Source organism: Microtus ochrogaster, linkage group LG2 (genome assembly GCF_000317375.1).
Source record: "Microtus ochrogaster isolate Prairie Vole_2 linkage group LG2, MicOch1.0, whole genome shotgun sequence".
In the NCBI taxonomy this organism is placed as follows: Eukaryota; Metazoa; Chordata; class Mammalia; order Rodentia; family Cricetidae; genus Microtus; species Microtus ochrogaster.
The window spans coordinates 4,297,182-4,311,700 of record NC_022028.1 but is presented as its reverse complement, the minus strand read 5'-3'; the positions used below and the strand labels follow the sequence as shown (position 1 = coordinate 4,311,700).

The 14,519-nt window shown below is 41.4% G+C and overlaps 1 protein-coding gene across 3 annotated transcripts in view; it reads right to left on the bottom strand.

Annotated features, from left to right (window-relative positions):
* Polh (DNA polymerase eta) overlaps positions 1-14,519 on the bottom strand; it is a 36,229-nt gene that overhangs the window by 12,224 nt on the left and 9,486 nt on the right. For all 3 annotated transcript variants that reach the window (XM_005359766.3, XM_026785810.1, XM_026785809.1), the window contains 4 exons: positions 13,787-14,001; positions 10,768-10,937; positions 4,285-4,388; positions 1,898-2,017 (listed from right to left, as the gene is read on the bottom strand). In XM_005359766.3, coding sequence (XP_005359823.1) covers positions 1,898-2,017; positions 4,285-4,388; positions 10,768-10,937; positions 13,787-14,001 — 609 coding nt within the window. The remainder of the gene's footprint in view (positions 1-1,897; positions 2,018-4,284; positions 4,389-10,767; positions 10,938-13,786; positions 14,002-14,519) is intronic.

The window sequence follows — 14,519 nt, the reverse complement described above, 5'->3', positions numbered from 1 at the left end:
CTGTTTTCGTCGCGACTTGGCAACAGCGCCACCTGCTGGATAATAGGTAATATGGCAGTTTTCGTTTCCAACGAGAATTTTACTGTTCTAGTTACCAATACAATGGGATATATCATGCAAGGTTTATACCCGCCCATTGGGGCGTGGTCTCTCTCCCTTTAAAAAAATGGCCACTTCCTTCTCTCTCTCTCTTCACTTCCTGCTCCGCCGGTGACTAGACTCCCTTCCTGGTTGCACAGAGGGCTGACGGTGATCTGTAAAGTTTTTTCCCCTTTAAATAAATACTACCCTATTAATCATAATTCCAAACTGCTGTGGCATCGTTTGTGACTTACGCCTTTAGGACCAGGTGGGACAGAAACCTCAGTCAACACCTGTCTCAAAAAAGGAAAGAAAGAACCAAAGAAAGAACACTATCTCTAAAATAAAACATACCTAAGTTCTGACAGAGCTCTTACCCTTCTTAGATAGTTCTAACGTAAGACACTGGTAAGGGGAGAACTAATTCTACTTTCTAGAGCAAGTCACTATTTGCGTTCTTTGCAAAGTACCAATTAATAAGCTACCAATTCATCTTTTTGTGCTTACTAGGGCTGAAACACAAAGATTTGAGTATAACATCAGCAAAATAGCAAACATAAATGATATATTAGGACGAGCCTGGCTGTGCAGATCTTGAATTCATGTGACTTGAGCATCTGAGGCAGAAGAATTACATGTTCAAAGCCTGCCTGGACAACTTGGTAAGACTTGGATTAAAAGTAAAGGGAAAAAGCTGTTAATCTTCATAGTAGGATGCTTGTCTAGCATGTGCAAGGCCCTGGACTAAATTCCCAGTACTGCAAAAACAAACATGTAAAGAGTACATATCCAGGCTCCTATCAACTACCCAGGAATATGACAAAACTATTTTAGAGGGATTGGCCATAAAGAACGAATTATTTTACTTTTAGAATGTTTTCAGTGCTGGGTATAGAACCAGAAGCCTTGTAGCATGTTAGAAAAGTGTCCGCCAATGAATCCTATCTCAAGCCTTTCTTTTTGATCTCGAACTTGTGGTTCTGTCTCCCAAGCACTAAGATAACAGTCTACTATGTCTGGTGGAATCTAATATTCGGTATTTCTTTATTTTATTTTTTTCGAGACAGGGTTTCTCTGTAGCTTTGGAGCCTGTCCTGGAACTACTAGCTCTTGTAGTAGTTGGCCTCAAACTCACAGAAATCACCTGCCTCTGCCTCCCGAGTACTGGGATTAAAAGTTTGTGCCACCACCGCCTGGCTTTGGAATCTAATATTCTAAAGGACCAAACCATGAAATGACCTCATGAAACACAGGCTGGGTATCCTGGTGCATGTCTGTTATCTAAAAATTTGGAAGGTAGAGAGTCAAGAGGATCAGCACTTCAATGCTCCCTTTGGTTATATATCAAGCTTAAATCTGGCTTGGGCTATTTGACCCTGTCTATTAAAAGCTTTTATCTATATTGAATTTAATATCCCTATAAAGGTTATGTGTGAAAAATAATATAAACATAGGTTAAAGAGATGGATGCTCTTCCAGAGGACCCAAGTTCAATTCCCAGCACCCACATGGCAGCTCAAGACTTTCTGTGACTCCAGTTCCATGGGTTCTAACACCCTCACACAGATACACATGCAGCCAAGACACCAATGCACATAAAGTAAAAATGAAATTTAAAAAAAAAAAAAAAAAGGAAAGGAAAAATATAAACCACTTACAGGTAAGTGTGGTGGCATGTGCCTTTAATCCCAGCCATTTAAGAGGCAGAGGCAGGTTATCTCTGAGTTTCACAACAGCCAGGGCTGCACAGAGAAACCCAGTCTTGAAAAACCAAAACAATAATAATAATAATAAATATTATAAACCACTTCCTTACCCGTTCTTCTCTCCAAAGTGGTTCTGTAGCTGGGCTTCAGTGAACCGGGTCAGTTCACCCATGTACTCTACCCCAAGGATTTCAATTACAGAAGCCCCGAGTTTTCCTCCAAGACTGCGGCTAAACAATGAAGAGAAGGAATTTTTAGGTCACATTTAAATACACAGTTAACCAAAAACCAAGACATTCTATTGCTCCAAGCAGCTCTCCCAAAGATTCAGAGATTAGAGAATGTTTTCGTTCGGCAGAGTCTTACTGTACAGCACAAAGCCAAGGGCTAGAGAGCTCAGCAAGTAAAGGTGCTGATGGTTAGGGTCTGACCCCTGGAGCCGCCATCTCAATGAGTGCACCTGTACTCCCACACACATGCACACAGAGTACAAATGAAGAACTGATGACTCCTCCCTGCTGGGAGCTGGGAAGATTAACAGGAGCATAAATAAAGATTTATCATTAATTTGTTATCAAGTCAAGTATACATAAAACTTTATTTTTCCTGGTCTTGTACATTAAATTTTCAGTTGTGTTTAACCTACTGTCTGTCCTGTTTGGAGATTAAAATTCCAAACCCAGTCAGGTGTAGTGGCACATTTTTGAGGTCAGCCTACTCTACCTAGTAAGTTCTAGGACAACCAGAGCTACATAATAAGACCCTGTCTTGAAAAAAATCCCAACCAAACAAGCCCGGCAGAGGTGGTGCATGCCTTTAACTCCAGCATTGGGGATACAGAGGCAAGCAGGGATCTCTGAGTTCCAGGCCAGCCTAGTCTACAAAGTGAGTTTCAGGACAGCTAGAGCTACACAGAGAAACCCTGTCTTGAAAAACAAACAAATAAAAATTACCGCTCTAAACATTCCAAACCCAAAACAAATCTTTTCCATAGCCAGCTGGCTTTGAAGTGACCTACAACCCGTACTTGGTCTACCCTCAGTCCTTCGGGTTGAGCGTCTTCAGCAATGCGGACTATTTCATGTCTCCCTAGGTTCACTGAGAACATCTTACACTTTCCTTCTTTCTGCTAAATGTCTCCATGCTGCTTTGTCACTTCCAGTTCATAAACCTTTCTCAGATCAGTTTTATTTTCATGCCTCATTGGAGAGCAATTTGACAGAACTGAAAACCTTGACTGAGCCAGGTAAAGGGGCTTCTGTCTGTAATTACATTCAGTGAGCTGAAACAGGGGAATTAAATAGTTTTAAGTGAGTGGCATAGTGAATTCCAGGATAGCTTGGACTACAGAGCGAAACTCTGTCTCAATAAGCAGATTTTATAAACTCTCGATTTGATAGTAAAGTAAAATTCCAGCTGGATATAGAAGCTTGTACCCATAATCCTAGCATTTAGGAGGCTGAGGCAGAAGGAACACCACCAGAATGAGGTCAGCCTAAACTGTTTAGTGAGACCTTATTATCTCAACACCCTCTCAAGAGAAGTGAAATTTTTATTTGTTACACATTTAATACACTTGAATAAAAAGCCAGAAGGAAGTTAGGCACAGAGCTAAAACTCAGGTGTATGTGTGAAATGTGTAGTATATGTGCACACGTGGAAGCTACAGGATATTAAACGTCCTGTTGTCATTTTCAGAATGATTTCCTTGAGACAGGGTCTTTCACTGTATCTGGGGCTGGGTGGCAGCCAGCGAAGCCCTGGGAAAGCCCATCTCCATCCCCTACAGTTTAGGTGCTTTAGGGCACTCTCCTCCCTCCACCTCACTGAGGTTACAGGGAGTGCACAAGCAATCACATCTGCCTTTTTATGAATGTACTAGGGATTCTGAACTCTGCTCCTTATACTTGGGCAACAAGTGTCTTACCCAGTGAGCTATCTTCCTAGCCCCCTTAGTTTTATTTGGGGAGGGTCCAGCTATGCAGCCCTGGGGGACCAGGTATTCACTATGTGGCTGTGAGTTCCTCAGTGGTGCTCCTGCCCATCCCCGCCCCTCCAGTGCTGGGATTACAGATTACAGGCATATATCAGCAATCTAACTTTCAGTTCTTTTGTTGTTGTCGTTGTTGTTTTGAGACAGGTTTTTTGTTTTTTTGTTTTTTTTTTTTTACATAGTCCTGGCTGTCCTGGAACTTGATATGTAAACCAGGTTGACCTCAACTCAGAGAGCCTTCTGCCTCTGTCTCTTGAATGCTAAGATTAAAGGTGTACACCACTACACCTGGCAGTTTTGTTTTGCCCTTAAATTCAGGATTAGTTATATACCACAGATTACCACAAATTGAAAATTCATTTAGAAAAAAGGCCTAAATGTAGCTTATAAATTTTTCAGTTTTGCCTCTCTGACTGGTACCTATTTTCTCTGAGACTGAATCACTACAAGGCACAAGAGCCACTACAAGCAGGGATCGTTCACATGATAAAACTGAATACCTACATTTTACGAATTGGCATCTGGCTGAATAGCTGTGGGACTGACCCATGAGAGACCAGAGTTTGGCGGTTGGGCTTGTTTAGTCCACAGGCGAGTTTTGCCAGGACCTGGAAGCACAGAGAACAATAAGATCATTAATATTATTAGTAAGGTAACTATGTAGAGTTGGTAAATATTAAAGTATTAATATTATTAGTAAGGTAACTATGTAGAGTTGGTAAATATTAAAGTATTAATATTATTAGTAAGGTAACTATGTAGAGTTGGTAAATATTAAAGTATGCATACACATACACAGAGAATCAAAATGTAATCAGAAATTCAAAACACCTGAAAATCTCTGTGATATTTTGTTTGTACTCTAACAAATAAGCTTGCCTGGAGATCAGAGTGTGGAGCTAGCCACTAGTTAACCACAGAGGCCAGGCAGTGGTGACACACACCTTTAATCCCATTACTCAAGAGACAGAAGCAGGTGCATCTCTGTGAGTTCAAGGCCACCCTGGGCTACAAGACACTTTTAATCCCAGCACTGGGAAGCTCATGCCTTTAATCCCAGCACTAGGGAGGTGGAGATAGGAAATGATAGGGCTGGACACAGAGAGAATATAAGGCGGGTGGACACGGTTGCTTAGGCAATCCATTTAGTCTGAGGATTTGTAGAAATAGGACCTTGGCCCCTTTCAGGTTGAGTTGTCCAGGTTGAGTTGTGGCTTGCTCCTTTGTCTTTCAGAATTTACCCCTATATCTGACTCTGGGATTTTATTATTAAGAAAGAGCACTTAGAATTTGTACTACACCGCTGTGTTACACAGAATCCTCTGGGAAACCATTTTTCCCCATTGAAAATGAAAAACTGGTCAGAGTGTCAGAGTGACCTAAATGCTCTCCGCCTGAACCACGCTGCTTAGGCTAGGCTAAAAGAATAAACATTTCATGTGTGACAAGGGCCAGGAGCCAATAACAACGGGGAGAGCAGTGCTTCAAAGAGAGCCAAGAACTGGCCAATTAAAAATATGTCCATAGTATGCTTCATCTACATAACCCCAAAACAGAGAGGAACGAGCCAACCAAGAATAGAATATACTCATGTCCATACTTCATTTACATAATGCTTATTGAATTTGCTGTTCTCAGTTAGGTCCAGGTATAAAAATTAGGTGAAAACTGGCGGTCCTGCGAAGTTGTGTATAAAACATCCTGTAATCTCTGAAAGAGAGCTCTTCCCACCTTCACTGAGTTAGTGTGCTGGACAAGTTCCATGCCTAGGCTCATTTGGAATAAACCTTGCTTTTGTACCCAAGTCCCGGTTCCCTGGTGGTTTCTTTGGGGGCAAGAAGTCTGGGCACAAGTCTCCCCACACTCTCCTAATATCAATTTTCCTGTCATTTTTTCTTTTCCATCTATTTGAGATTTTTCTCAAAATAGGTTTAAAAAACAGAGAAAAAATGCAAGTAAGATTCACATATTTATGTGAATATGAAAATGCTAGAATAGGCAGTGCAGTCCTGTCAAATGTTTGGAAGTGAGGGTGGGAAGAGCAGGAGCTCAAGACTGGGCCTGACCTACACACAGACAAGTACATAGAACTGAAAATTAAAAAAAGTTTACCTCCCTCCACACAAATATACATTATATATACATATATACATATATATATAATCATTCTTTAATTTCACTAGTAAGATTCTTTTTCTTTCTTTCTTTGCAGCATGGTCTGAGATGGCTATTCTTGGTTGTCAACTTGTCTACATCTGGATTAACTAAAACCAGTGGCTGGGTATACCTGTAAAGAATTTTTCCTGTACTTTACTAAATAATTTGACGTGGGAAAACCTTTTCCCCCCTCAAGTCAGGGTTTTTCTGTGTAGTCTTGGCTGTCCTGGAACTCATTTTATAAACCAGGGTGGCCCTGAACTCAGAGGTTGGCCACCTCTGCCTCCCAAGTGCTGGGATTAACTAAAGGTGTTAAGGTTAAAGGCAAGACCCAGTTGTAATCAGTTGAGGTAGGAAGTTCCACCTTTAATCTGTGACATACCTTCTACATGTAGCCTACATTTAAAGAACATGGAAGAAGGAAGCTTACTCTTGCTGGCAAGTCCATTCCTTCACTGGCATTAGAGCCTATTTCTTTTGGATCCTGGCATATATTGAAGACCAATTGAGACATCTAGCCTCACAGACTGAACAACTACTAGATTCTTGGACCTTTCATTAGTAGACACCATTGTTAGACAAGCTGGTCCACAGCCTGTAAGCCATTAATAAATTAATAAATATAAATATATATATATTCATTCTGTAAGTTCTGTTCCTCTAGAGAAGTGGTTCTCAACCTTCCTAACACTGCAACCATTTAATACAGTTCCTCATGTTGTGGTGACCCCCCAACCATAAAATTATTTCTGTTGCTATTTAATAACTGTAATTTGCTAGTTATGAATCATTATGTAAATATCTGACATGCAGAATATCTGATTTCTGACCCCTGTGAAAGGGTCTTTCAGCACCCAAAGGGGTTGCAACCCACAGATTCAGAACCACTGCTCTAGAGAACCCTGACTAATACACAGTCTCTCTATTATAAGGCAGGCTCTGGCTGTCCTGGAACTCACTAGACAAGGCTGGCCTAGAATTCAAAGATCCACTCACCTCTGCCTCCCAAATGGAAAAAAAAAATCAAAAAAATTAAAAAATTAAACATTAAAAGTGTGCACCACCTGGGGAACATTCCTCCATTGCTGGTGGGAATGTAAATTTGTATACCCACTTTGGAAGTCAGTGTGATAGTTTCTCAGAAAACTGGGAATCAACCTACCACAAGACCCAGTTATACCACTCTTGGGCATATACCCAAAGGATACTCAATCATACCACAAGGACACTTGCTCAACTATGTTCATAGCAGCTTTATTTGTAATAGCCAGAACCTAGAAACAACCTAGATGTCTGTCAACTGAGAAATGGATAATGAAAATGTGGTATATTTACATAATGGAGGATTACTCAGCTGTTAAGAGCACCAGAAAATCTGCAGGCAAATGGATGGAACTTGATAAAATCATCCTGAGCGAGGTAATCCAGACTGAGAATGATAAATATGGTATATACTCACTCCTAAGTGGAATTAGCTCTAAAATAAATAACTATGCTACAACTCACAGACCCAGAGAGACTAGGTAACAAGGAGGGTTCATGAGGGGAGACCCATATCTCCCTGGGAGGGGGAAATAGAAGAGATTTGGTGAGTGACTGAGGGCACATGAGAATGGTTCCTTGAGCAATCAAGTGGGCGGGATGCATGGAGGGGGAGAGCGCTGAGGGGGACTGCCATTTTGGTGGTCAGATGGAAGCCTGGTGCAGAGGAATCTCCCAGGAGTCTATGGGGGAGAACCCCAGCTTATACTCCTATCAAGAACAGATAAGTAGCCTGAACTGGCTCATCTCCTGTGAGCACATCGGTGCTTGACTCAGTTGTCATCAGAGAGGTGCCATCCAGCAACTGACAGAGGCAGAGACCCACAGCCAAACATTAGGTGGAGCTTGAGAATCTTACCAAGAAGAAAGGAGTATAGAGCCAGAGGGGTCAAGGACAACACGGAAAGGCTCATACAATCAACTAACCTGGGCTCACAGAGACTTAAACGACAACCAGGGAGGAGCCTGCATGAGAATGTCCTAGGCCCTCTGCATTTATGTTACAGTTGTGTAACTTGGTTGTCTTATGAAACTCCTAACAGTGCTAACAGGTGCTGTCTCCAACTCTTACTGGCTTTCAGGACCCTTCTCATACTAGGATGCCTTGCCCATTCTTAACACATGGGGCGGTGCTTAGCCTTACTGAAACTTGATATGCCATGTTTTATTAATTCTCCTGGGAGCCTTGTGCTTTCCTAGAGATGAAAGAAGAGGGCATTGGGAGTGGGAGGGGGGATAAAGAAGGTCTGAGGGGGGAGGCTGTGCTGGATGTATATAGATAAGGTCAGGCGGTGATGAAACATGCCTTTAATCCCAGCACTTGGGAGGCAGAGGCAGGGAGTTCTCTGAGTTCCAGGACAGGCTCCAAAGCTACAGAGAAACCCTGTCTTGAAAAATCAATAAATAAATAATATATGAATTAAAACAACAATAACACATACAAAATGTGCACCACCACGATCAGCTATTGGTAAAATTCCTTAGTAACTTCAACTAGGCAACATCTAGTATAATCTATATTACACTAGGAATATTGTTTCCCTTCCTTCCATATGGCTAACAAACCCCAAAATTTCTTGTGGGCAGCTTAGCAACTTTCCTTCTATTAGAGGGAGAAGCAAGTGGCAACAAGCTGGCCAGCTACTGCTCAATGACTGAGCCTGCTTAGAGGGTCTGAAGTCTCAGAGTCTCACTGCACTTCAGTCACAGCTACTTATAAATGAATTATTCTGCTCCTGGATTTTTGAGAATTATCTGTTTTTCCTATTTTGAAAATAGTGGTCCAGCCAGGCGGTGGTGGTGCATGCCTTTAATCACAGTACCTGGGAGGCAGAGGCAGGTGGATCTTTGTGAGTTCGAGGCCAGTCTGGTCTACAAAGCGAGTTCTATGACAGTCAGGGATGTTACACAGAGAATACCTGTCCCGAGAAACAAAAAAAAAAAAACAAAGTGAAACAAAATAGTGGTCCAAAGTAAAATTTTACTGCCACCTTTCTCTTATTGTCCCAACTGCTCAAGCCTGCAACTATGAATCAATCTGTGCATAATCCTGCACACACCTGCAACCCCAGCACTGGAGGGGAAGAGCAGAAACATCTCTGGAACTTGTTGGCTGCTAGGATGGCCCACTCTCCTCCAAATAAATGCAGTTGTAGGTTCAGAAAGAGACCCTGCCTAAAAGAAGTCCAGCAGAGAGTGACAGAGTATGACACACATGCTCACATCACAAACACATGTCAAACTCACACCCATATACATATATGGACAAGGAACAGACAAACGCATAAAATATCCAGGCAATTCCATATAAGGAAACAACAGAGCTAAAAGTAGTAGCAGATGCCTGTAATCCCAGGACTTGGGAGGTAGAGACAGGAGGATCAACGTTGTCTTTGGTACACAAGAAGTTCAAGGCTAACCTGAGCTACATGAGACCCTGCGTCAAAAAGTCAAAATATATAGGATGAAACAACAACAACAAAATATACAGCAAGTAAAAATAAAAGAAATAGGCTAATATATAAATTTTCAAAGTCTCAGCTTTTTTTCTTTTTCTTTTCATGACAGAGTTTCTCTTTCTCTATGTAACAGCTCTAGCTGTCCTGGAACTCAATTTGTAGACCAGACTGGCCTTAAACTCACAGATATCCAACTACCTTGCTTTTTTTTTTTTTTTAAATAAGCCGGGCGGTGGTGGCGCACGCCTTTAATCCCAGCACTCGGGAGGCAGAGGCAGGTGGATCTCTGTGAGTTCGAGGCCAGCCTGGTCTACAAGAGCTAGTTCCAGGACAGGCACCAAAGCTACAGAGAAACCCTGTCTCGAAAAAACAAAAAAATAAAAAAATAAAAAAATAATATAAGTTTATTTTATGTGCATTGGTGTTTTGCCTGCATGTATGTCTGTGTGAGGGTGTTGGATCCCTTGGAATTGGAGTTACAGACAGCTATAAGTTGCTATGAGGGTGCTGGAAATTGAACCAAGGTCCTCTCTGGAAAAACAGCCAGTGTTTTAATCGCTGTGCCATCTCTCCAGCCCATGTCTCAGCTTTTCTATACAGATGGTTCAGACATTAAGAAAATAATTTTTTTTTGGTCAGATTTTAGGCTGCTGTTTAGGAAAGTACTTATGTAATGTCAATTAATGTCATTACTTAAGCTTTTATTTGAGTCTCAATATGAATTTTATTTTATCTAAGTTTTTTAAAAATTACAATTTTGAGGGGCATTGCACATATGGAGGTCAAAGAACAACCTGGTTCTCGTCTTCCACCATGTGTATTCTAGGTACAACTCAGGTGGTCAAACTTGGTGGCAAGTGCCTTTACCCACTTTACCCATCTCACCAGTCCCAAAACTCCAAACAATTAAGAAAATTTATTTTATGTGTCTAGGTGTTTTGCCTGCATTCATGTCTTACAGCATGACAGAAGACGTGTTGGGTCCCTAGAACTATATTTACAGACAGTTGAGAATTACCATGTGGGTGGTAGGAATTGAATCCATGTCCTCTGCAGAACAGCCAGTGCTCTCAACCGCTGAGTCCCCTCTCCTGTCCCTCATTTTTTATTTTCTATTTTTTTTTTAAGTTTTTTTGAGTCAAAGTGTTACATAGAGTAGACTGGCCTGGAACTGCAGAACTCTTGATTTTCCTGCTTGCACCTCCCAAGTGGTGGAGGTGCAGACATGTACTACAACATCAGGCTCTCCACATGCATCACATGCATTTTAATATCCACTAACATCCATCCTTGCTGTACTTCCTCTTTGAAGTCTACAGTAAGCATTCACCTTATTGTGTGAAATTCCAGCTGAACACTGAAAACCAGTCTTCCTCTCTATGGTTGCTCTCATTTCTTCCACGATCACTGCTCCCACGGTCAAGTGTAGGTCTGGAGAGGTGGTATCACCAATCTGAAGAGAACCAAGCCACTCAAGTAAGCCTTGTTTTCGATTTTCCTCTGAAAAAAGTGGAGATTACATTTAGACATTTTAAAAATTATTTTCAGTCATGAATCACGTAACATTTTCTCAAGGGAAGACTACATATATCATGGTATATGGCTTTAGAACTTAATGTATAGTAGGCTATATGATCTAGCTTTCTCCAAGTACATGATATTTGCACAATGATGAAATCACCAACACATTTCCCAGAGCCTGACATTAAGTAGCACATAACTATATTTGCCATTCAATGCAACAATGGTTTGAGTTCAAGTACTTTAGACACATAGTTTTACTTCAAACCGTATTTTTGTGTGTCCGTGTGTACCATGTGTGTGGGCACCTCTGGGAGCCAGAAGAAGATCTGGGATCCTTTGGAGCCAGAGTTGAAGGTGGTTGTCTCACAATGTGAATGTTGGGAACCAAATCTGGGCCCTCTAGAGGAACAGCAAGTGCTTTTAACTACTAAGCCATCTGTCTCTTCAGCTAATTTAACTCACGTGGTCAAAGGGATCAAACCCAGGTTGTTAGGTTTGGCTGCTGTCCTTTTACCTGCGGAAACATCTTGCCAGCCCTAGATACATACATTTATGAAACCAATCATATTCAAACATACCAATTGCTGCAGCTTAGTTTCAGCTTAGGATAAAACTTATAGTAATAATGTGTAACAAATATTTTTTATGTTAATAATCATTCATGAATAATGATTTATTGATTTTTGCAGTGCTGAGGATAGAATCCATAGTTCAAACATGCTACCATTGATCTATATTCCCAGTCCAGCAACTATGATTTAAAAGCATGTTCCCTCAAATTTTCTTCTTTACATTTCTGTGTATCCTTGATAGTTCTGGAACTCACTCTGTAGAAAAGGCTGACCTTGAACTCTGAGATCCATCTGCCTGGGATTAAAGGCATACACCATCACTGCTGGGTTATACTCTACCCTTTTTTTTTTTTTAAACGAGGCAGGGTTTCTCTGTGTAACAGCCCTGACTGTCCTGGAACTTGTTCTTGTAGACCAGCCTGGTCTTGAACTCACAGAGATCTGCCTGCCCCTGCCTCCCAAGTAGTGGGATTAAAGGCGTGCGCCACCACAGCCCAGTCTACACTTTATTCTTAATAAAAGTTTAGAATTAACTCCACCCCCACCCATTTTCCACTGTGCAGTCAGTCAACAGAGCCCACTTCAAAATTATTTCCCACAACAGTATAACTATTCCTGCTTTACTCACCTTTTGTTTCTTACTTACACTACCCTAACTCTTTAAAGTATTTGTTTTTAATTATGTGTACACTTGTGTGTTTTTGTATGAGTGTGCATGTAAGTGCAGGTGTTCTCAGAAGAGAGCATCAAATTCCTGGAGTTACAGGTGGTTGTAAACTGTCTGATATGGGTGTTGGGAACCAAATGTGGGTCTTCTACAAGAGCAGTGTGTGCTCCTGACCACTGAGCCATCTCTTTAATTTAAAAACAAATTAAGACGTATTTATTTTGTAAGTTGGGGAATGGGGTATGCACCAAAGCACCAAAGCACACATGTGGAGATCAGAGAACAACTTGCAGGAGTCAGTGATTTTCTTTCACAGTGCAGGTCCTAGGAGCTGAACTCAGGTCATCAGGCATCAGTAAGTGCCTTCACTTGCTGTGGTGCTTTGAATAAGAATGGTGTCCCGGAAGCTCATATATTTGAATACTTGGTCCTCAGCAGGTACAAAATGTTTGAAAAGAATTAGAAGGTATAGTCTTGTTGAAAGAGTCCCTGGGGATAGGCTTTGAGGTTTTTTTAAAAGCCCATGACATTTCTGGTTAGCGTTTCTCTGTTTCTCTATTTCTCTCTCTCTATTTCTCTCTCTCTATTTCTCTCTCTCAAGGTTGTTGTCCAACAATTAAGTTCTCAGCTACTGCTCCAGCACCATGACTATCTGACTTATGCCACGTTCCCCATGACGGTCAAGGACTCCCCGACTGAAATTGTAAGCCCAATAAACTCTTTCTATAAGTTCCCTTGATCATAGCATCTGCACAGCAATAGAAAAGTAAGACACCCACAGAATGAGGCCCATCCACCTCAACTCTTCCCACTTGGTTTGAGGGTGTACTCGAGGACAAGCACTTGCTAGTACACTGGAGGTCCTGTGTTTGTCTCTAGTGTAAAACAAAATAAAAGCCTCAAACCCAAAACTCACCATATAATGCCCATAATTTAAACACTCTTAACTACTAATATTATCAATCTATCAACCTTATCTTTCCTGTTTAAATTGCAGTTATCTCTCACAAAACTTGCAACCTAAAAGATTTATGTGTGATTGGATGTGGTAGTATATGCTTGTAATCCTAGTAACTACAATGGCTAGGCGGGAGTGGGGGGGGGAAGAGGGGGAGTGGTGTGGAGAACTTGAGGCAGCCTGGGCTACAGAGGAAGACCCTTTCTCTTGAGAAAAAAATTTTAAATTGGTCAACCCCTACTTTTAAAAAGGTTCTCCATTTAAAAAGTTCATTCTGGGGCTGGAGACATGGCTCAGCAGTTAGAGCACTGACTGCTCTTCCAGAGGACCTGGGTTCAACACTATGAATTAATCTACAGATGAAGGAAGCAGTCAGCCTTCTACCTTCTGTTGATAACACTAAACTGATGTGGTTATATAGCTAAAGAGATATTTACTTTCAAACAAATTTCACAGCTTCTCATCATGCATATTCCTGGAAAGATAAAGAAAAATTGTATATCCTTTCATGCGAGTTTCTGTGATACATACAGGCAACAATTTAAGTATCATTCTAAAAAAAAAAATCAGCATAACCAGGCAACGCAGGTTCTAAAAGCAGGAAGCAGAAGTAATGTGATACAAGTACCTTTCTGGATAGTCTCTTCTACTGTAGGGCCTCGGGGCAACCCTTCAATGTAAGTGCTGGGTAACAAGTCTGCTGAGATAGGCTGACCTTGTAACTTTTCAAGTCTTTCTTGCACAGCACTGGTTAGGTCTATATAAGCCTCATCGATGCTGGCACGTTCAATCACAGCAAATTGAGACATTATCTCCATGACTTCAACACTAGCTTCCCGGTACCTAAGTATAAGGATCATACATGCAGGCCATAAATGAATACAACCTTGAGACTGTCAGCCCCATGTTGTTCTTTCCATAATGAACAAGAATACATGCCTGTAATCCCAGCACATGGGAGGCACAGGCAGATGCAGAGAGATCTCTGAATTGGGAGGCCAGCCTGGTTTACACAATGAGTTTCAGGACAGCCAGGACTACACAGAGACTCTGTCTCAAAAAAAAAAAAAAAATCCATAAGCAAGTGACAAGTGGCTTAATAAAGATGTATTAATTACTCAACTGGAGGAAACAATGGATAGGTAGACAAACAATAGAAACAAGAAAAAGAAAGAATCCTAGGAAAACCTTTTCATGCAGTGCTAGCATTATGCCAAGTTAAAAAGCGTACAGACCCTGAACATACTCATGCGTTAAGGACCTCTCTAGCTGGGCGATGGTGGCGCACGCCTTTAATCCCAGCACTCGGGAGGCAGAGGCAGGTGGATCTCTGTGAGTTCGAAACCAGCCTGGTCTATAGA